This window comes from Lactuca serriola, chromosome 5, assembly GCF_051521515.1.
Source record: "Lactuca serriola cultivar US96UC23 chromosome 5, Lser_US96UC23_V15, whole genome shotgun sequence".
NCBI classification, from domain to species: domain Eukaryota; kingdom Viridiplantae; phylum Streptophyta; class Magnoliopsida; order Asterales; family Asteraceae; genus Lactuca; species Lactuca serriola.
In genome coordinates, this window is record NC_136412.1 from 246,337,721 (window position 1) to 246,361,315 (window position 23,595).

General features: G+C 31.3%; 2 protein-coding genes across 2 annotated transcripts; one reads left to right on the forward strand and one right to left on the reverse strand.

The window, feature by feature from the left end:
* Positions 1-17,561: 17,561 nt before the first annotated feature.
* On the reverse strand, positions 17,562-18,901 carry LOC145053922 (tropomyosin). The gene is made up of 3 exons (XM_079002042.1): positions 18,661-18,901; positions 17,929-18,085; positions 17,562-17,806 (listed from the first exon to the last, which is right to left on the reverse strand). The coding sequence occupies exons 1-3, from the start codon at positions 18,826-18,828 to the stop codon at positions 17,685-17,687; spliced, it is 447 nt and encodes a 148-aa protein (XP_078858168.1). The 5' UTR covers positions 18,829-18,901; the 3' UTR covers positions 17,562-17,684.
* Positions 18,902-20,408: 1,507 nt separating this feature from the next.
* On the forward strand, positions 20,409-23,025 carry LOC145053923 (uncharacterized). The gene is made up of 10 exons (XM_079002043.1): positions 20,409-20,564; positions 20,974-21,202; positions 21,286-21,408; positions 21,497-21,649; positions 21,746-21,872; positions 21,959-22,000; positions 22,128-22,325; positions 22,415-22,460; positions 22,562-22,639; positions 22,777-23,025. Exons 1-10 carry the CDS (start codon positions 20,482-20,484, stop codon positions 22,853-22,855), a joined length of 1,158 nt encoding a protein of 385 aa, XP_078858169.1. The 5' UTR covers positions 20,409-20,481; the 3' UTR covers positions 22,856-23,025.
* Positions 23,026-23,595: the final 570 nt, after the last annotated feature.

Consider the following 23,595-nt stretch of genomic DNA (forward strand, 5'->3'; position numbering starts at 1 on the left):
GTATGGTTTAGATGTGATAGACTAGGAATTATAAGTTTAAAACTAGTGTATTAAAAATACACATCAAGTTTTTGGCGTTTTTGTGGGGAACACTTTTCAATTAATTTAGTTTATTTGATTATTCGTTATTTTTTTTTTAATTTTTTGTTTTATTTTTATTTTCTTTGATAACATGTCATTTGTTGGAAAGGTTTTTGTTGTTATGTGTAGGAATTCATGATCATACGCATTGCAAGTTATTAGGGGATTTTTTACATGTTTAGGGCGTTTTTGGCAAAACTAGTTGGTAACGGGTAGTAGTTAGCGAGTAGCAGTTAGCGGGTAGCAGGTAGTGTTTGATTTGGAGCGTTTTGTTGAAAGCTTATCCATGTAGCTTTTGATTTTTGAGCGTTTTGTTTAAGATAAAAGTTAAACGGTCATGTCGTCGAACGAGATTTTTTCTTTTTTACGAGCATTTCCTTAAAAGCTAGAACCAGAAACTCCCAAACGCTACGTGTCGAACATGTCCTTAGTCTACTACTTTGGTGATTTGTCCAACTCAATCTATGAGGCATAATATGGCAAGATGTTTTATAGTGGTTAAGAGGAAGACCGAACTCTTGTTATTCTTAATTAGTTGGGCCACTATTGTTCTGCTTATTAGTTAATGGTGCAAAGAAAGTAAAGTAAATAGTCTGACAGGTCCCAAAAGTTTTTGTTTTCACAAAGCACTTCTTGCATGCAAAGGATTTAATCAACAATTGTAGCATGATTCCGACGAAGACGAGTGATCATGATATCATTTTTAGTTATTTTGATTTTGCTAATTTTTAGTTACTTTAATATGTTTTTTTTAATTTTTATTTTTAGTTTTTTTAGTTTTGTTTTCCATGTTGATGATCTTGACGGTTTAAATCTTTGCAGAATTTTTGTCCTTCACATGCTATCAGTAATTTCAACAATTAGGATTGGGTACGGTTTTGTCACGAAAGGCGTTGCACAACATTAGTGTAAGGTCACCTACATGAGAGATGGATCATGACTTTATTAAAGTCCATTACTAGAAGGAAGATAATATAAGAGGGACAAGACTAGGGTTTGGCCAACACAACTCTAGTCGATTTTATTCGAGAAAAATCCACTTTTCAGTTACCACATCGTGGCATGTGCACAACCGCTTCGTGGCATCAATTTTTTACGTTATAAAGATTCTCGATTTCAAAAAGTGTGTCGCGTTCTTGATATTCCTATATTATACCTATTGTACTGTTATACGATGTTTCGCCAACCGTTTTATGCATCGAGTCTCGACATGAGTAGAAAAGTACAAAAGATCTAATTTTTAGTTCTCGGAAAAATCTGAAGCGTCATCTTTTCGGCTCACGTTTTGAAGCAACCCACTACAGTCGATTTTGTTCTCACGACTATATACCCAATGCGAGTTCGTTCTTTTCTCCCTCTTTGATTTTATATTTTTTAGTTGTTATTATATACAATGAGGGCATTGTATCATTTTAGTGTGGGGTATAAAGATTTGAAAAGGAACAACAAACAAGCTAGATTATATTGATTAAAATTGAAAAAAAAAAAGACTTGAAATGGTCTAATTAGAAAAAATCTAGAAAATTCAAAATTTTTGTTTTGATATTGTTGAATCAATATGTTATAATATACTTGTGGCTTCCCATTTCTAATGAAATCATGAGGCAAAAACGTGAACTTATATAGTTTGAGGGACATAAAATTTTTTACATTGTTTGCTAAATTGCACCTCAGAAAATTCATGTAGTCATTGCATACTAGACTTATATCTTTAACCAATAAAGTTTGAGGTTAAGTTTCCAAGTTTAAGCATATGTTTTTCCTTTAGGTTTTAGTTGAGAGAAAAAAGTAAGTCATGAAAAAAAGTTGTGAAAGAAAAGGAGAAAAAAAATTGTCAAAAGTTGTTAAGCGAATAAAAGCTTGCAAATTATAAAAATCATGAGAAAGCAAAGAAATAAGGCAAATTGCCAAAAGCCAAAGTCTTGGTTGTAATTTTTGTTTCTAGGTTATTTTATCGTAAGTATTCTTGGAAATTTAACAAAAATACATTGAGGTTAAAAAAAGGGATGCACAAATGAATGTTGTTCAAAATAAATGGAAAACGTTTATTAAAGATTGTGAATATTTAGGACTTGGGAAGTAATCAGGCTCTAGACACAAATATATGCATTGAGGCGAGACACAATTGGTGAATTTAAATTAGATTATTTTGTGTGATGTTGGTGAACAAGGTTTTGATGTGGTGGTATTGAAATGAAAATTATGATATAAATCTAGTTTGTTTAAGAACAAACAAAAGAATAGTGTGAGTTATTTTGATATGACCTTATTTAACTATTTATTTTAGGCTATTTTCCTAATATATTTGAGTAAAAATGTTATATTTTAAGATATATGATGTTTAATATATTAATTACAATTAAAATGGACAATGTTATGCAAAAGGAAGCAAGAAGAGCTGAAATAGATGAAAAACGGACGAAACCAGGATGAAAGACAAAAGGCGTGCCCCACCCTAGTTAAAATGCTGAAATTGTTTGTTTTTTCCTGAGGCGGTTTACGACTTCGTGGCTAACACCCGATACCATGACATGGCGACGGTGAGAAGTATAAAAAGATCCAAAAATTAACCCTAAGGATAGATCTTACATTCCATTTCGTTTTCTGCAAAAATAAAACCTAGAGCTACGATTTTGAGAGTCTTTAAGGCTGTTGGAGGTCATTATAAGCTGATATGGAGCGAAGATCTGACGGATTCGAGAGCGGATTCATGATAGGAATCATTCGATTTGCTTTTATGATCACGATTAGTATTTCAATTGTGTTCCTTCTACTTTTACTTTCTGAATTTAGGTGTTAAAACATTTTGCTTTGCGTTTAAGATTAGATGAATCATGAAATTTTGTATTAAATTGCTATTTGGATCGTTTGTTCGTATTTAACTTATTGTGTCAAGTCTGATTGACGATCCATATGTGTTAAAGCTCGTTCCTTTATTAGCTATTGTTGAGTCTATGTGATTAAAAGAACAATCTAGTTATATTTTCTTGAATCATAGTTGTTTTATTATCATAAAATAATTGTGACTAGTGTTGGATCAAAACCTAGGATTAGGTGAGTAAAGTTATGAACTTTAATGTGTGTGCATGTTTTAGATTATCATTTTTAGCATGATTTAATTCTAATAATATTTAAGATTAATAAAAATCGAATCTATCATGATACGAACTGAACAATAAATTTATGGATAATTAACGGCATGTCGATGAATAAAAGTCGTTATAGTCATTAGTATCCGTATATGGACCAAAATACATGAATCAATTTAGGAATCGATGAATAATAAATAAATGACCATTACATTAAAGTGATTATCCATGATTTGAGATGTAATCTAATTTAAACCAAAATACATCAAATGATTCATTTCCAGTCAGTTTATCTAGTTAGTTTAATTATTGATTAACTGAGATTTAATAATACCCCTTGGTTCCTTTTTTTTTATTAGTATAACCTATAATCAAATATTATAATGTTAATTCATTACCGCTTTCTTTGAGTTAGATACCCTTATTTATCAAAACTATTTTATACTCGATTAGGTGCACTGTATGTAAGCTGTGGTTTAGATGCGATAGACTAGGAATTATAAATATAAAACTAATGCATTAAAAATACACATCAAATTTCTATTTAAAGGAAAGTCAAGAGTGAATTCCATTTGAGAAAAATCCTTCAAAAGCCTTAAAAATGTTTAGAAGAGAGAAGTGAATTTGATGCATAAACGGCCAAAAGGAGAATTCTATAGCCTTTCAAAAGTCCAAACGTGACACTCATCCTAATGCTTGTCCCTTCCACTATAGGGCTACGATAGGACACTCTGCCGCTATATAAAAACTTCTAAATGGCTTGGAAACTCTCTTAACTCATTAAGAACATTCGTTCCTTACGCTTTGAAAGTTTGACCATGTTGTTTTCCCACGAGATTTCCAAGTTTAACAACACATTTCACCTCGTTGAATCATATTTAAATCCTTTCAATAAACTAAAAAAATGTTAGATGAACTACAAGAAACTACAACAACAACAAAACTTATATTTAAAAAAAAAATCGGGCATTATCTAACAAAAGGAAATACAAAAGAAAAAAAAGTGTTCGATGAACTTGTTTTTGTGTAAGAAAAAGTTATTCGAAATCCCTTGGCTATCGACTGAAAACTAAACCCTGATAACGAAACTTTACGTCATTTCATAGCGAGTCCACCATTTTGCATATGTCACATAATAGGACCATTTTATCCGAAGAAGGTTTCAATGTATGTCTTTTACAAGAATGTTTTCATAGTATTGACCATTTTACAAGATGCTCACTACGATTGTAAAATGGCAAAAACGATATCGTTCAAGGGCAAATCCTCATTCTATAGTGACCCCATCACAAGACGAATGATTATTTGTAGAATTTTGTTACTTTTTGGTTATTTCTTGTAAAACACTTAAAAAAATAGTTATATTTGTATTTTTCTCTTATATAACGTATAGCTAAGTCTGAATTAATGGATGATGGACCATACATCTCAACCAAGTCTACCATATAAGATAAATCTTGACTCCAATTATTGAATAGAACTCTCCAAAGATGGAATTATATTTTGCCAATTATTGAAGAAAAATGTAACCTAGAGCAAATGGTCACATGGTGGAAGACACCTTTTAATGGAACTCATAGCAACAAGATGGTAAATATTGGGCTACAATGTCACATACCACTATACTTTGACGGTCCGTCTACTTCTAGTATTAACGTTTTTTTGGGTTTTTTCCGATCCAAATCCAAATATAGTAATCTTATATCTTTTCAATTATTTTATATAATTCCGTTCAACTTATTTGAGATGGAATAATGGTGTTTTATGTGTTATTTAAATTAGAGAATATTATACTAAAATGACATAATTTATTATTAATATGGACACTACATATTATATTTCAAAATAATAATATATTTGTATGTTTTTTGTGCATAACAGTAAAATATATTTTTTCTACTATATAAGTTTAGTAGTTGATGTGCAAAAACTCTTATATGCCAAAATATTACTAGTGCGTCTACTTCACCACGTACCCATCATATGATAGATAATGTTGGCGAATTTTATATTAATCTTTAATAATTATGAGAGTTGTAACAATTTTTTGGCATGTATATAGAATTTCAAAGTTGATTTACGATATAATATTTAAAATTAATGATATTTTGCCCCCCTAATAATTTTAACTTGAAATTAAATAATCTTTTTAATGTTCATGTATTTTAATAATCTTTTTAAATTTAATTAAGTTATCTACTTCTATTTAAAATTATCTGTAAAACTTTTTTTATACATTCATCATAGCTAAAATGTCACGAACAAATGGAATTATGAATACAATTATGTTGTGTTTTTTATATTTTATATATAAAATATGAAAAAAAAAATTATTATGCCAGATATAAAAGCAAAAAAAAAGATTAAAAATATTGTATAATCTTTATAAAAATTATATTTTCTAGATGAATTGTCATTATATATATCATAAAAATAATTAATTAGTAAAGAAATAAATACGTTAAACAAAAATATAATTAAGTGAATAAATAATATATGACTAAAGGAAGAGAGATTAAGTGTAAAAAACATGAAAATATATTAAACAAATCACCAAAAAGAATAAAAGAAAACAATATACTCTATCGATATTTAGTGGTAAATAAAAAAATTATTAGTAATTATATATATATATATATATATATATATATATATATATATATATATATATATATATATATATATATTCTATTGGATATTATTTTTTATTATGTGTTATAAGAAGCCTTCTATTAAGTATTAATTATAAGAAATATTACCATAACTAAATATGATAAAATTAATTATGTGTAGTATTATCATAATTAAATGTATAATATATATTAATTATAAAAAAAATATTATGCATAATTAATATTTATCATATTTAATTTTAGTAATATTTCTCATGAGTAATATTTCAATTAATGCTCTCACATTAGCCCTTAGGACATATAATAGAAAATCTCATGTTTATTTAAGGTTTATTTTAATAAGCATGTATCTTGTCGACCAACAAAAATAATTGTATCTCACATGGTTACCAACATTTAAAAAGATATCAATATTTGACCGTGGTTTTAGAGGTTTTTAGAGGTCTGTGATGCATGAAAGGTAACAGGATGGTCGTCTAGGTATTAGTGATTGGAGCCCCATCGATGTAAAGTTTGATCATATATATATATATATATATATATATATATATATATATATATATATATATATATATATATATATATATATATATATATATAAAACTTTCATTTTTCTTAAGCTTTTTTTTGTTCATATATTTCTTTTTGATGGTTTTCATTGCATGCATTCGTTCTTAGCTTTTAGGATCTTTCTGTCCCCTTTTGTTCTATATTTCTTTTTGCCAACTAGAAATCGTCTTGTTTCGTCCGATTCTTGCTCTTTTCTTGAGGACAAGAAATGTTTAAGCTTGGGGAGATCTGTTAGGTGCATTTTGTGCACCTTTTTGCACACCTTTTAGTCCATTTTATGCATCCATTTAGCATAGTTGTCTTTCGGTTTTCTTGCATTTCATCAAAGTCATGTTAGTCTCTAGAACAACCTTATTTGTACGCTTTTATGGTCTTTTTAGGTAAAGCGGAGGTTGAAACGCGTTTTGGGAGGTGTCGGGAAGCACGGGTGAAGATTCTGGGATGATTGGATGCAAAACGAAAAGGTTGGAAAAATAAAGATTGGACTTGGAAGCAGGAGTGAACACGGGGCGTGTTGGATTTGTACTGAAAAGTGAACACGGGTCGTGTTTGACAAAGAAGAAGTTGTTGACCATGCTAAACACGACCTATGTCTATTTAGCCTATTTTGACACGGGCCGTGTTGGTCCAACTAAGCATTTTTTAGCCTTGTACTTTGGAAGAATACCCGAGGATAACACGCCAATTTCCACTCAACACAACCTGTGTTGATTTACCCTATTTCGACACGGGGCGTGTTCGGCCCAAAAACTAACTTTTGTCAGTTTTTCCTATCTTTCATATTACCATATTAGGGACATTTTTTACACTTATACTTAATTTCCAAAGAACGGGAGAAGAGCAATTTCTAAGGTTTTTGCAAGGTTTCGATTGTAATCATTTGGAAACATTTTTTTTTTGATTTGTAAGTCTCGTATGTGGATTATTTCATCTTTTCTAGAATTGTTGATTGTTCTAGTCACGTGTGGTTACAACCCTAGTTTCTCTAACTTTATCTCTTGACTTTTAGTTGTGATTTCAATAATGTGATTTGATGTTTGTTTCTAATTTCTATCTAGTGAATTTCATTTCGTTTCAATCGAATGTTTGATTTTAATTTTAGTTCTTATTGATCATCTGAATTAGGGTTAGATCATTCAAGTTATCTATTTTGCAAAATCTGTAATTGTTTTGTGAAATAGAGCAAGTAACAAGCACTAAATTGAATTCTTTTGAATAAATCTAGTGTAAATCATATTCACACATTCTTATGCTCCTGAGCTTGTGAGGAGTACTGAATGTTTTTTTTGGGAACATTCACATAAAGTTTAATGCAATCTTTCGATCTAACTCTATGAGTTTGTTTAGATTAGGTTAGTGGGGTTAGGGTTAATCAAAGAGCTTATTTTGGTTAATTAGTGTGGTGAATGGCAAATGTTAGAGTTTGTTAATTTCAAGTACCAATTTAGGTAGAATTGAACAAATATCATGTCATCTTGGAATCACATTGCTTATTCATTATACATAGAGTTGGAGTCTTCATAAATTATGACTTTATTTCAATTAGTTAACATCTTTCTTGTTTCTTCAATCATTTACTTGAATTATCATTTACAAAACCACCTTTTTACTTTTGGTGACCAAAGTACCTTGCACAAAGAGGTATAGACTGATTGTCCTGTATCTCTGTGGTTCGACACTGCTTGCCTTGCACTATAATTTAGTATAATATAGCACTGTTCTTTTGGAGTATATTGTACCCCTAACATTTGCTGGGTTTGACAACCTAACAAGGATCAGATTTACAGATGACACATCAACCAAAATGCACAAAAAAATATGGTTACACTAGCAAGCAATTATAACATCACTACTTGAAAACAACAAAGACAACATAACCAGCTTGCCATCAGATTAAGGTAGTTTAAGAAGACAATTAAGCATATAGACCTTCATTCTCCCGAAGACACCTCTCATAGTCAAGCTCAAACAATGCTCTTTGATTCTCCAATTCAGTAACCCTATCAGTCACAGTACGATGCTGCTCAACCAATTCGGCATACATACTACTTGCCTTCATAAGAACTTTTTCTCCAGCCAACTTCATACTATCAACAGCTCGTAGATTAACTTCAGCAAAGAGATAACAATCCCGAAGGGTCAAGAGCCCATCGGAAAATTTCACTTCCTTACCAAGGGCAACGGAGATTATCTTTTCAGCTCGAGCCATAAAACGAAAAGCTTCATTAAGTTCCTCTTGAAACGAATGGAAAGCAACACAACCCTCTAAGAAACAAAAAAGATAACCAATAAAATGGAAAGGAAAAGATATATATAACAAAGTGTTAAACGAAAAGAACGATTAATACTAACGGAAGGAAACTATTTTACCAACGGCAACAGGGGCATGATAGTCAGCAGGCTTATAGGATGAAGGAATGGATGCCTCAAATACCTCACGAAGAAAATCCTCAAACTGATGAGGAGTTAATGTGCATTTATGTTTACGAGGAAAAGACGAACCAGTGGATGACCCAAGAACAACACTAGAAGGAACATGAGGAATAAGAAGAACTTCAGAGGGAGATGAAGAATTTCCTAGCAACTACTCAAGAGAAAACACATCCGACCCAAAACCAGGGAGCCTTAGAGGTGACCAGGGAACATGGGTAATGTTACCGACTTCCCTATCAAGAATAACATCCTCTAACATGATAGACTGTGGAGTTATGTCACTAGATAAATACGTCACCAAGTTGAAATAACTTTTATTCCCATCTAAAACAATAAGGGGTGTTTGGGATTACTTTTTGAAGGGAAAAGTCATTTTTGTAAAAGGACTTTTTCTAAAAGACCTTTTTCCAAAATATTTTGTTTAAAAAGTGTTTGGGATTTCTTTTTGCTTTTTCAGCCTCAAATCTTCAAAAAGACAAAAAGTCACGTAAGTGTGACTTTTGAAAATGCTACTTTTTGTGCTTTGCTAAAAGTTGGTTTTAAAAGTCATTTTCCATTTACCAAACAACTTTTGGACTTTTCTAACTTTTTGGAAAAGTTAAAAGTCAAAAAGTTGATTTAAAAGGAAAAACAAACACCCTCTAAATACAAAGGTAGCGCTGACAACATTAATATTAGGAGAAATAGATAACGCAAGATGAAAAAAACAATACTAATTTAAGACGATTAAAAGGAAAAATTAAATGCATACCTGGATGAAGAACCGGCAGCACAGGTAACTGATTACGAGCTTTCCATATTGGGCTCATATGACAAAGTGCAAGTACAACTTCTGGAAAATAAATATCTTCTTATACACATACGAGAAAAAGAGGAGATATGCTTAAATAAGTCAGATGACAGTGAAACGGAATCATCCAACTTAAGGAGAGGACCAAGAGATAAAAGGAGACAAAGACTATTGGCATCTAACCAACAAAACTTGCTTTTCCACCCACAATTTGTACCAGACAGATCAGGAAAGAAAAGAAGGGGGGGGGGGAGTGACGACTGCTAAAAGAATATCGATCGCCGTATTTTCTTCAGACGGTAAAAGTATCGAAACAATAAAACATGGAGAGTAATGTGATGACCAACACAATAGGCTTCGAAATTTATGATCTTGGATACATCGTTTGGACAAAGTTGAACAGGATGCATATCGTAGAAACATAACACTCCCAAGAAGAAGGATGATGGAGGGAGCCTCAACCCACATGCAATGTGTCGGAGGTAAAACCCTACCTTACCATTGGGAGCACCAAGAATGTAGGTTGACGATGACGGAAGGTCAACACCATGCACTTGAGAGAGTTGGTACTCATGCATGCATCGATCTAAGGAAAAGTTGTCAACATCACAAACAATTGATCACCTATCACAAGCCATGACAAAATCACTATGCAGAAAGTATAGGGATAATAAGAATAGAAAATTCTAAATAGTGATTACCCATTAAATAATCGAGATAATTGGGTAGAGCATTGAATGCACAATCTAATCATATACATAGACGTAGCTAATTGACGGTAGGGGCATTTAATGCACACTTACAGCAGACACACGCGGGACGTTTGGTTATCCAAGACGCTTTTTAAGTGTGAACGACAAAATCATTTTCAACCCATTATTTTACCCTTCAGACGGGGGGGGGGGGGGGGGTTTAATGGTGTATACATGTCGGTAATTAAGTAAAGAAGGGATATCGGCCTGACATGGACAAGCTGGGTAGTAAGAAGAACCACAATAAGAGGCCCAACAAGGAGAAATGACCATATCGACTCGGATATATCCAACCCAACTGATGAATGAATAACCAACCACTGTTAACAGTAAACCAAAAGATAATCCTAAAACACAACGTATAAAAAGCAGCATGCAAAGCATATCCCATATTTCGAGCAAAAACAAGATCTTTGGAAATAAAATAACAAGTCGTACAAGGTACTCTGTATTACAAAGCGACCATGTATAACCTTGTACCTGAGGATAAGGGGGAGCTTATAAAAACCTTTCCATATTAAAGGAGAGGGTAAGGTGCTGTTTGTTTTTCTTAAAAAACCTCTTCAAAACTCTTATTGTTGCGCAGCGCAGCACACGCGCAACACTTTTTGTCCCGTAACAGTTTGTTTTTTGGAAGTCTGTAGGGCTTAAAACATCTGCCCGTGTGCTTCTTGGGGAAGCACTTGTTATACCTCTTCCCACCTCTTCAAACCTAAACCTAAAAAAATCCAAACCAAAAAAACAATTGGCCACTTTTTTTTTTTTTTTCAAAAATGAACAACCACAGATGTTGTTAAACACACCCATTAAGTATATTTAATATTATGTTTATGGTCATTTACTTATATACTATATTCTATTTTCATCCCTTTAACATTTAATACATTAAATTTATATCCCTTTAACTATTTTCTTCCATTTGATTTAGATAAGTTAATACATTAAATTTATATCCCTTTAAATATTTTTATTTTCTTTTTAAATAAGTGTCTATTATTTTGTTTTAATGATGAAATAAAAATAAAATAGAAAAAACAGATTGTAACAAAAACAAATAACATATTATATTTTATTACTTTTATTTTTTAACATATTTATCTTGTGTAATTTTGAAAAAACCATTTTTGGTTTATTAAATTAGTTTATTTTAAATTTTTAATGTCTGCATCAGTCTGCAGATGTTAACAAAAACAAACACACATCTTATTACAGTCTGCAGCCGTTTGGTCCACCTCTTCTACTGCAGAGGTTTGCATAGATGGTCCGCTAGGGGTGGCAATTGATGACACGACACGACAAAAATACACGAAACGAAACGAAATTAAGACGAAATTGAAATTCGAATTTGTGTTCGTGTTCGTGTCAGGTGTAAAAAACAGGACGTCGTGTCGTGTCGTGTTCGTGTTCAAATTTTGACACGATTTAACATTTTTTGTCGTGTTTTTCGTGTTTGTCGTGTTATGTATGAATAAATATTAATTAAATACATTAATTTTTATTTCATGTTATCTTTGTCGTGTCGTGTCGTGTTTGTCGTTCGGTTCGCTTTCGTGTTAGTTAAAAAAAAACACGAGATCGTGTCGTGTCATGTTCGTGTTACATAAAACTTTGTCGTGTCGTGTCAGACAAAAACACGACACGATGACCCGATTTGCCACCCCTATGGTCCGTAGACTTTTTGAATTTTTGTTTCTGAAAAACAAACAACACCTAAGTATTCAAAATACTTGAAAACTCTTAGCAATTCTAATAGACCCCTTGGTATGACATTCTAACCTAGTTGTTGCTCATCTAAGGGATTTAATTTATTCCGACATGGATAATTCTGTTTTTTATATTTTTCATGATATTTTAGAAGAATTTAGTTCTTTCTTTTCTTCTGACCAAACATGGTTTTTCATTAGATTTAAATTCCAATTCCATTAAAATTTCACAAAATGAGTGAATTAATTAAAGAGTTAATATCGTTATTTGGAAAGAAACTATTGTGCTTTAAGTTGGCAACAGATGTATTTTATATTTTAAAATGGTAACTAACTCATGTTTTCTATATCTTTAGGTGCGATATCTTTGGTTGGTTGAGTATGTCACATTCTTTCTAATTTTACATTATGGCCCAAATTTTAATTTTGGGTTATTGTCACTATAGCCCAACAAACTTTAGTATATTAGTTTAAATGGTCTTTCGTGACTATTTTTTGCATTTGAAAGGCACGAACTTGTGATTTACCTGTTAAAAGGGATAGACCACATTTTAAGCAGGTTTTACCGGTTACAAATAAGCTTACCTGGCTTTTTATTTTTCTTTTTAAAACCTTGTGGGCCCACATTTTTTTTGTTATACTTTTGTTGACTTCTCATTACCTAAATGAATAATGGTTACCGATAAAGTGATGTTTATCTTCATAGTGGTCGGTTCATTGTGCTTATTCATCGTATTCCCCCAATGGCTACTTTCCGGTGACTAGTACTGTGACAGTAAACGCTTACTATCCCGACACACTCTCCGAAAATCATCGTCTAGTCTCTGACGATAGCAATATCCGAAGACCCATCGACAATGGCTGCATAAAATTTCCATAGAACCACGACCACTACCATTCAACGTTTGTGAATCGGTGGTGATCGATGGTGATTGACGATGAAGACACTTGAGTGGATTTGACGGAAGTGGTGGTTTCTTATTGACCGAGGCTACTTTTCTCTCGGTCAACGTTTGTCAATCGCTGGTGATCGGCGATGAAGACACAGGAGTTTCAGCAGGTTTTAATGGCAAAGATAGTTAAATGGAACGATTTACCTCTTAATCAATCAAAATTCTTCTTAATCTCATTGATTGGGTTGTCATCGTTCTTCTCAATTTTATTGATTTTCATGACGTCGAAATTCTTTTGCTTGAGTCGTCATCGATCCTCTCAATTTTCTGGATATTTTGGATATTCTCGATTTTTTCATCACGTACAGGTGATGAACTTTGCGATTCATTTGGAGTTTCTGCTGTTGAATCATTTCCATGAATCATCTTCTTCTGTTCGATAATAATGCCATTGATGACTTGATGACTTGATGTTATAATAGCTTCAAAGATTATCCAAGGAAAAGAAACCCCCCTTTCTAATCAATCCATGACTTGCTTTTTACGATTGTTAAAGTTTCATTGTTCATGAGTGAATTTCAATTTCCTTGGGGTAGATCTGAAACTGATTATAGTGATTCTAGAGTCATAGTTACACAAGGGATATGTGCCGATGGCTTTTAGAGGTAGTGAGCAGTCAGCGTCGTATGGTGAGCTGGTGTCCATCGGAGATCTAAATCCCGATGTAAACAAGAAACTAAGTGTTGCAGTTGCTGATATTCTTAGCTACAAGCTCTCTGTTCCCAAATCACGATTCTTCCTCAAAATTTTCGACTCAAAGGTAACCTATATGACTCTTACTTCTGTCTGTTTTATTTGTCAATATGTAATATGTTTTGATTGTTTGTTTTGATTTGGATTTGACAGAGATCTTTCTTTGTTTTGATTTTGATTTGACAGAGGTAGTTTGGACCATTTCAATTGACCAAAAGCCACGTGACATATCAAAATTAATTATTAGGAAGGGGTTTACTGGGTGACCTCTTTATATTTTTAATAATGACCTTTTAAAACGGAAAAATAGAAGTTCGTGCCATTCAAATGTAAAAAATAGTCATGAGTGACAATTTAAACCAATATACTAAAATTTGTTGGATTACAGTGACAATAACATTTTAATTTTTGTTACGAATTTTGTCTGAATATTTTCACAAATTTAGTTTAATATACAAATATGTTTCTCTACAACTTTTGTAAGACTTTTTTTTAATAAAATTTACAACTTTTTTTAGATTTCTTTTTCTTACTTTTTATAGCTTTTTATTTAAAAGAAATTCTTTTACAACATGTTTTAAACTGTTTTTACTATATTTTTTTTTCTCATTTTCATATAAAAAAAATTATAACCTCCATACAACTCTTTTTAAACAAATTTTATAATATTTTAAAACTGTTTTATAGATTTTTTTTATAACATTTAAAAATAATTTTGTTAAAGATAAGTCGTATATAAGTATAAATAAAGTTTAAAAAAAATATAAGCAAGTTTATAACGTTGTATTGATTGTTTACTATGAATCGTTGTATGAACATAAGTGGTATGAAACGTTATAAAAAAAGTTTTAGTAAAACGTTTTAAACTTATTCACACTTTCACACCACTTATCTTTGATGAAAGTAATTTTTAAATGTTATAAAAAAGTACAAAAAGTTAAATAAATCTATGAAACGTTTTAAAAATATTATAAAAAACGTTTACAAAGAATAGTACGAAGGTTATAAAAAAAGTTGTATGATATGTAAAAGTAAAATTCAAAAAACACTTTACAACATTTTATAATTTTTTTTAAATCTTAAAAAGGTTGTAAAATATCATTAAAAAAGTCTTGATTTTTTTAAATAAATTTGTAAATTTATGATGAATTCGTAAAATGTTGAACCAAATACGTAAAAAAAAAAAGTTAAAACTATAGCCAAAGGTGTAAAATTAGAAAGATGAGTCACCTATTATATTCAACTTCAACGTGAGATAACACGTAAAGATACAAAAAAAAAATAAAAAAAAAATAAATAAATAATAGCTGTCACCCATCACCTCATCTTTTAATTTCAATTCAGGTCTTAATTGTAGGTTTCAAGTTTCAAGATAGGGCTTAATTTCGGTTTCATTTTTTTTTTCTTTTACAATTTGATTTAGATCAAGTTTGATTTAGAAAGAAACAAAACAGGTGGGTATTTCAGGTTTTGGTGTGGCGGTCGTAGATTTTTGTATTTTTCTAGAAAACTTGGAATAATTTGGATTGTGAGTGATGGTCGACTACAATGGTGGTGGTGGAAGTTGCGGTGGTCGACAACAGTGTTGACGGTGGTCTATTGTAGTGGTGGTTGGTGGTCGATGGCAGTGGCAAGTGAGGGTGAAACCCAAATATCTAATTAAATATTTTCTTTTACTATATTAATAATAAATGCACAAGAAATATAAAAAAAAAAGTCACAATATATTCTTTTTAAGTCAATAAGGAATGAATAACACAATAAAACCAAAACACACATAAAACCAAAACACAAGGACGGCTGAATGCAAATAAATAAATAAATCTATTAGAATGCAAATAAATAAATAAATCTATTCTAATAAATGATTTTTTTTTATCACTTGTAACATTTTTATTTAATTTGTCAAATAACATTTTGTGATTATTTTGAATTTTTTTCCATACATGTTATTTTATAAGTTTTTCTATTGTTTTAAATTCCACGTAATATTTTAATGTAGTAACTGTAATAAATATTGTAATAAATGAATATCAATATCATTAATGAACTTATATTTTAATTTCAAAATTCTCAAAATTAAAGCCCGTTAGTTTTTTTTTTATTTATTTAAATTATTTGTTTAAATTTAAAAGATAAAAAACATTTTTATTATAATAATTCATTATTTTCTTATAAATTCAAAGTTTTCAAATAATTAGACCTTTATATTTATTTTTTTTTAATTTATTCATATAATACATGAGTCTCACAACTAGTAAATAAATAAATACAATAAACCAATCATACAACTTTAACCAAACCACATCAACAATTTCGGTAAATTACTCGTATCTATTTTTATGTTATACAACTTCTCTTCATAGAATTTCTCATTTTTTAAAATTAGTAACTATTTTGAAAAAAAAATTAGTTGACATTTTATATTTTAAAATAACTAAAAACAAGATAAAATATTATGACCGCAATGTTTTTCATTTTTTGATATTTTTGTTATTTTGAAAGTTTTGACAATTAGATTTTAACAACATAAAATTCTATAATATATTAAACTTATGTTAGAAAATATAACTAAATAGATTAACTGATCAATAAAAGAATAAAAATTTAATATCTAGATATAACTAGGACATAAAATGAAATGTTATTAATTTTAAGAGCCAAAATTGACAAAACATGTTAAGTGATATGTGGTGCTAATGCGAGGTGCACTGATGTGGACTCTGGAGTGGGGTAAGGTGCCTCCTACTTTTTTTCCTCGCAACCGTTTTCCTTTTTCCTTTGTAGTTGTACATAACAAAAAAAAAATGATAAAAAGCTATCTAAAGTTTTTAAATTGTAGAAAGTTTTGGTAAAACAATAGCAAAATGGATAGGACATGTGGTTACAAATCTTATCAAAATGAAGAGCTTCGGTGCATGTCAACATTATTTATTTTTTTTTTCTTTTAATTTTATAAGAATTTACGAAGAATTTGGTTCGCCGTATTTCACATGTGTTTAACAAATATTGGGATTTAATTCTAGGTTTCGGTTGCTAATAAAACTTACTTGAATTCCTCACAAGTGAATACAAGATTCCATCCCCAAGCTCATTAAATTCCATTACAAACATCTCCTTCTTGTTATACCATACTCAAAAAGACCTTTTTATTTTTCATATATATATATATATATATATATATATATATATATATATATATATATATATATATATATATATATAATTGAATTTTTTTTAACCAAAAATTAGTTTTAAAATTATTATTTAAAGAAAAGTGCATTTCCATCCTCTTAGGTATAATTTACTTTCGACTTTAAGAGACAACTAAAAGGGAATATATATATATATATATATATATATATATATATATATATATATATATATATATATATATATATATATATGCAATTATCAATCAAATTCAAAGCTAACCTGAAATATCAACTTACCAAATGTGAAGTTGTAACCAGGCATTACTGACTTTACTGATTTGGACGGATTCCGACAGAGTTGGAATTCAAAATTCCATTCCAGTAAAGGACGTATTTGGAATTCAATTATGTGGGAATCTTTTAAATTCCATGTTCGATAGATTTCACAATTCCGAATTCCTAATGAGGGTGGAGAGTTGTTTAAAGGACTTATTTTATTCAATATTCATTCAAGAAACATTCTATGAACCAAGCATGTCCACGTAAATAAGGAAACTGAGAAATCCAAAATAGGTATGAGGGGCAATCTTGTCATCACATTACTATCTGCAGATTAAAGCATAGTTTTGCTAGGGTGATAAATGTTACTAGTTCTATAATAGTATAATCATTATGTTTTAAAGAAATTATTAAGTCCCGTTTGTTAAGATTAAGATAAGAATACTATCTTTGTATATACTGGGATGTCAATTTAACAAAGATCAGAGTGTTGGTTTTACAAACAGAAAAAAGAAATTATTATTAATATTATTATTTATTACCTGCTACAAAGTTAAGTTGAGTCTTTTCCTCCAAGTGTCTGAATTATAGCTTCTAGAAGTTTAATCTCATTATCCCGTTTCAAAATCTCATCTTGTTTTGCTCTTAATTCTTCCATGTGCAATTCAAACACTTCTGCATACAAGAAACATAATGGAAATGTTAATCACAACATTTAAAGAATGGCAAAATGAAAAAAACTATCAAAACCCAATAAAATTAATCATATTTATTTAGGATCATCTAAAATAATTTACTTGTGGTATTCTCAAGCTCCTTGGTGATTTCTTGTGCTCTTAACTCAGCAGCCTTTTGGCCTGCTTCAGCATGTCGTTTTTCTGTACGAGCACGAGCTGCAGCTGAAATGGCAGCATCCAGTTCTCTTTCTAAAGTCTCTACCCTTTGTTCAAGAACCTGCACAATAATACTCAGATAAGGACTCTAACTATCAGACAACGGGAGTAACTGATAATATTCAATTGAAAACCTAGATTTGATAATTGATACTGATAAACGTTTTCGATTTGGAATATACCCGAAGTAAAACAGCTCACTTGTTGTGTTATGTTATATGCCTTTTATGGTTATCCGACTTTAGAAGATGATATCATTCAATTGCAAAGAAGAAAGAGAGACGATGTCACTAACAGTAGCAGAGCCCCAATTCAAGCCAATAATGCATTGCCCACCAAATTAGGTCAATTAGACTTGTATAAAAGAGCATACCACAGGATTTAAATTGATTGAACGAATTAAATTAAGTGAAAAGTATATCACCACATCAAAAGCAAACTTCAAACAGCTCAACGACAATCACATATGCGGTTTAATCGACGGAATTCGGCTGAATTTTATCAAAAGCATAAGAATCAGATGATTCAATGATGCATCGGCAGACCATATATGAAGTTTATTTCAAATTTGACAAGCAAGTTATTCAGGAAGTTATTGTGATCTGGCAACGAATTATGCAAGAATACAAAAAAAACCTTGATAGTACGGGCTTGATCGGAGGTTAAGGAGGCTTTGTTGAAAGTATCTTCATCGACGTAGACAGCTTTCTTGATGAGTAAATTCTCGAGGGAATCAAGATTGTTAGATATCTCGGATAGATTGGCGATCGCAGCGCTCCATCTCTCGTTTCCTCTCTCCTCCATTAATACGTCCCTCCGTTCTCTTTGACGCTCTTACTCTTTGTACACATATGCCGATTTCTTCTCGCATCCTTTTCTTTTTTAATTTTGTGATTTACCCTTTAATACAAGCAATTTAGGGAATTTAAACATGATAAATGCCCCCCTCTAAATTCTTATACAAGCAATTTAGGGGACTTAAACATTATAAAATACCCCTTTAATACAAGCAATTTAGGGGATTTAAACATCATAAAAAGATTAATTTTATAAGATTGTGTCATTCTCACGCTTATCTCATTATATTTCAAGGTGTTGAGCAAACCTTTAAATTCTATAACCATTTGTTTGTCTTCATCTATTGTAAATTTGAATCTTTGTCCGGTACTCTCTTTAAACCGTTTCAATGGGAAAACATTTGATAATTCTTTTCTAAATATTTTATTGTTTTTGTCGTTGCTTATTTTCAAGTCTTCCAATATGTTAACCCATGCATGTGCCAATGTCCTCTCTTCCTCTGGGATCCAATTTATATTCGGGACCTTCCCTTTTCTTTTAGACTTCACTTTAAATTCTTGAACATTAGGTTCGAGCTACAATTAGAATTTTGTTTAAGGAACATTTCCAAAAGGACGAATTTCGGTTAGAATTAAGAATGGAATTGGAATTGAGATTAGAAATGGAATTGGTTTGAATGTTTAATATGGTACATGCTCATATTGGGATAAGGGAACATTAGTGGAGAATAGATTGGATAATTTCTTTGAAGTTAATAAAAAGATGAAGGGTTGGATTGTCTCATATTGATTTTTTTTTTTTTTGGTTATTTGGAGAGTTACATAAAAACATATTCAAGTAAGGAATAGAATAGGAAGAATAGAATTTTAGGTTTAAGAATGATAAAATTTGGTATAAGTTGGTATATATTATGGAGAAAATATTGGTATATTTTAAATTTTGAATGTAAAAATATGGCAATATTGGTAAATAAGAAAGAGAAAAACAATTTGAAAATAAGAGAGAGAAAACGGTAAGAAATGTCGTTTTCTAATTTAAGCTCAACATGTTGTTGAGGACTCGAGGCCTCGCCCGATGTTTGTTGAGTGTCGACTGCCAACCACAATAGGGATGAACAGTTTGTCCCAAATCCTGATCTCGTACCAATACCGTACTGGAATCGGTACCGAACTGTACCGAATTTAGAAATAGGATAGTACTCGGTACTCCAAATACATGAAATTTGAGATTCAGTACCGCCGGTACTAGTACCAAAAACTGGTACCATTATCGATACCGATACCGGTACCGGTGATATTAATTTGGTTTGGTACTCGGGATTTACTTTCGATCAAATTCGATTTTTGGAAAATCGGGAACAATACGGGTCGGTACCGGTTCCGTCCCATGCTCATCCCTAAACCACAAGGACCAAAACTGCTCTAAATTTTCCAAAAATTGGGCTAAAACTGTAAAAAAATGATAACCACGTGGACCAAATCTTTAATTTACTCGAAGTTTTCATCAAACTTCTTGTCAGCCGCTTTAGACAGTTGTACGGGAGAGCCCACGCTTCGGAAGATTGTACAGGTCTCAATCAAAACCACACCGCCTTCCTTGCGATATGAAAAATAACGAAACGGGGAGTGCTGTGTTTTGAACAACGATCCCACCACGCACATGGAGGCGCAACCCTCTCGTAAGCGACCGCTCTCAGACAACGACGACGGTGGAGATGCTGATGAAGTCAACCGAAAACCTCCGTAAGTCATTTTCACCTTTCTCTTATCTGCTTCTTAGATATAGATTTATTATTGTTAGGGTTTGCGTTCGACTGAATTTGATCTCCCGTTTGAGTTAATCCAGTTGTTCAAGCTTCCTTAATTTTTCAATTTATTTGCTCACAAATCGATAGAATGAATGAAGTTGAATTGGGCTGGTGGTTTTCGTCCTTTTTTTGAAGGAAAACTCTTCAATCCTAGCTACATTGAGTTGTTTACATAAATTATGTTAGTAAGTTTTGCTGCGCAAATTCCCTTGAGCTTTTTCTTTGTGAGTTGCAAAGGAAAAGCATGTGAGATTATTAGAAATTTGATCGGTTCTTGTATTGACCTATTGCTCCCTAACTTAGTAATGTTTCATTGGGGCTATATTTATTTTATGTATTTGCAGGCAAAAGAAGGTGAGGTTTCCAAAGGGAAAGAAGGTGAAGCCTGGAGATGAAGTGATAGCAGCTATAAATGTTCCCCAAGTTGCTGAAGATGAACCTACTGAGCTGAAAGATACCCAGCTAGTTGCCAAAGCAAGGTCCAAGAGACGGAATCAGGATAAAATTGGACTCAATAATGATGAAACTGGAGATCTCCTTGATGTTGTAGCAGCTGCTGAAATGCATTATAAGGTATTTTAATCTCCATTTTTCTGTATGCTGATTCTTGTTATATTATGTTCATGTTTATGTTTAATTTTAATTTCTTTTGGCAGGATAACGAGACACTGGAAGATGATGGAGTTCAGCTTGAACCTTTCAACCTTGAACAAGAAAGGAAAGAAGGCTTTTTCGATAAAACAGGAAATTATGTTGAGTATGTTACTAATGACATCAAGGTACAGTAGTATTACATAGGGATTCTTGGTTGCTTTTAATTTCGACATTTCCCTTTTTACCCTCATTTTAATTGAAGTATTTTTGTAGGATGCTTGGCTTGATAGCATTGATGCTGAACCAAATCTTGCAAAAATACACTCTATGGATACAGATGATGTGGTAGAAGCTGCTGACCTGTCAAGTCAAGATATTGGAAATATCAAGAGACGAATTGCTGATGTGCTTCAACCTGGGGAGACAGTAAGTGTCTTGTTATGTCAAATTGTTCAATTCTCTTTCTCTTTTATTATTTTTGAAACTGATTGATGAAAATAATAAGTATAATATTCTTTTCAGGTGTTGCGAGCTTTAAGAAGGCTGAAAGGAAGTTCTAATAGAAAGGAAAAGATGTCAGCTGAAACAAAAGTTGTGTTTGATCAACTAACTGAAGATGCCATGAAGCTGATGGAGGATGGTGACTACAGTTGAGATAATCTTCTTTCAACATTTTTCTTTGTATTTATTATAAATTTGTCAACATTCTGATTTATTTCATAAATATTTCTGCAGATGTGTATGATGAAAAACAGGAGGTCTTTCAGAGGGAAGCAGGTAATTAGCATTTCTTTATAAGTTGAATAATGATTTAAATATTAATAATACAGTATTTCTTATATTCTTAATTATTGGGAATGTTATTAGTGAAACTCTGATTTCATTTTTTTTTTAATAATTTCAGAGGGATTTGAGAAGCTAGCACGTGCTAGAGGGGAAGGCACCTCTTCTAGTTCAGGAAACAAGCAACCTAATTCCTCTGGAATGAGTGATTCCGGTCTCAATGGAATACCTTCTGCAGATAATACTACAAACAATGAGGATGATTCTTTTGACATGTTTGCTGAAGATGATGACAAATCTACTGTTGATCCATCTGCTGGTAAGCAGATATGTAATTTTTTCATTTTTTCGTTTAGATGGCTTATTACGTTATTGCCCCTCAGTTTTGTTTTCACTTTTCACTTGCAGGCATTGGATCTACAGAAAACGACTATGTATTTGATGAGTCTTCAGGGTATGCATCTCTTTTTGTTTTCCATTCAGATTTATATTTAGTCAAAAAGAAACAGCATCCTATTGTTTCTGTATTTTTATTTTTTAATTTTTTTTTTGCAGTTACTACTACAGCAGCAGTTTAGGATATTATTATGACCCATCTTCAGGACTGTATTGCAGTGCAGCATCTGGACAGTGGTAATATATTATAATAATGTGGTCACTATTTTCAACCTGATTTAGTATTATTTGAATTATACTGATTTTGATTTGGAGATAAAATGTGGTTATATATATAAAGTAATGTGTTTGTGTTTGTGTTTTGTATTTTCCAGGTGTTCGTATAACCAAGAAACTGGTGCCTATGAGGAGTTGCCATCAGGGGAAGGCAATGGAAATGGAATTGCAACATAGTTGGAATGGAATTGGAATCACAGGTTTTTTTATTGATTTCCCCTTTTCTTGTACAAAGTGAAGAGGATATATATTATATATGTAACATACACACATTCCTAGGCTTCTTTTCTTGTACTTGAAGTGTCGCTAGTTTTGGTAATTTAAATTTATAGACACAATCTAACTCATGACTATATGATTTATGGATGTGAAGAGAAAAATGTGATGTGACAAAAAGGGTAGGTGAGTCATATGTGCTATGGTTTTGATGTGGTAATATAATTTCCTGAACAGAAGAATCTAAGGGGTATCAATGTTATTGTTATGTATGTACTAAAATATACGTCCAGTTTGCATTAACATGTGTGCATGAATCATGAATGGATAGATATTGTCATATTTATCATCGACCTTAAAAGGCATGTGCTTTGTTTCTCTTTTGCGTCTGTATTCTGAGCATCGAAATTTTTGGAAGAAAACAATACAATTAGAAAAAGCTTCCTTCGTGAATAGATATGAGACATCCATTATCAGCAAAATATGTAGAAACAATGATGAACAAATCATTGGTACAAATACAATTGAAGAGTATGCATCAATTTCAGATGGTATATTATTATTTTGACCAAGACAATATGATGTATTATTAGATTGGTGCAAAGAGTCTTTGTTCATCTCCATGTCATTAGATCATTTTTTACATCAAATATATATATATATATATATATATATATATATATATATATATATATATATAT

What these genes read in the sequence shown, in the direction of transcription:
- LOC145053922 (XM_079002042.1), bottom strand. Translation starts at nt 18,828, where the DNA reads ATGGAGGAGAGAGGAAACGAGAGATGGAGCGCTGCGATCGCCAATCTA. An exon ending in ATCAAGCCCGTACTATCAAG is followed by an intron (nt 18,086 to 18,660) that starts GTTTTTTTTGTA and finishes ATTATTGTGCAG; the next exon opens with GTTCTTGAACAAAGGGTAGA. An exon ending in GGAGCTTGAGAATACCACAA is followed by an intron (nt 17,807 to 17,928) that starts GTAAATTATTTT and finishes TCTTGTATGCAG; the next exon opens with AAGTGTTTGAATTGCACATG.
- LOC145053923 (XM_079002043.1), top strand. Translation starts at nt 20,482, where the DNA reads ATGGAGGCGCAACCCTCTCGTAAGCGACCGCTCTCAGACAACGACGAC. An exon ending in TACTGTTGATCCATCTGCTG is followed by an intron (nt 22,326 to 22,414) that starts GTAAGCAGATAT and finishes TTTCACTTGCAG; the next exon opens with GCATTGGATCTACAGAAAAC. An exon ending in AGTGCAGCATCTGGACAGTG is followed by an intron (nt 22,640 to 22,776) that starts GTAATATATTAT and finishes TGTATTTTCCAG; the next exon opens with GTGTTCGTATAACCAAGAAA.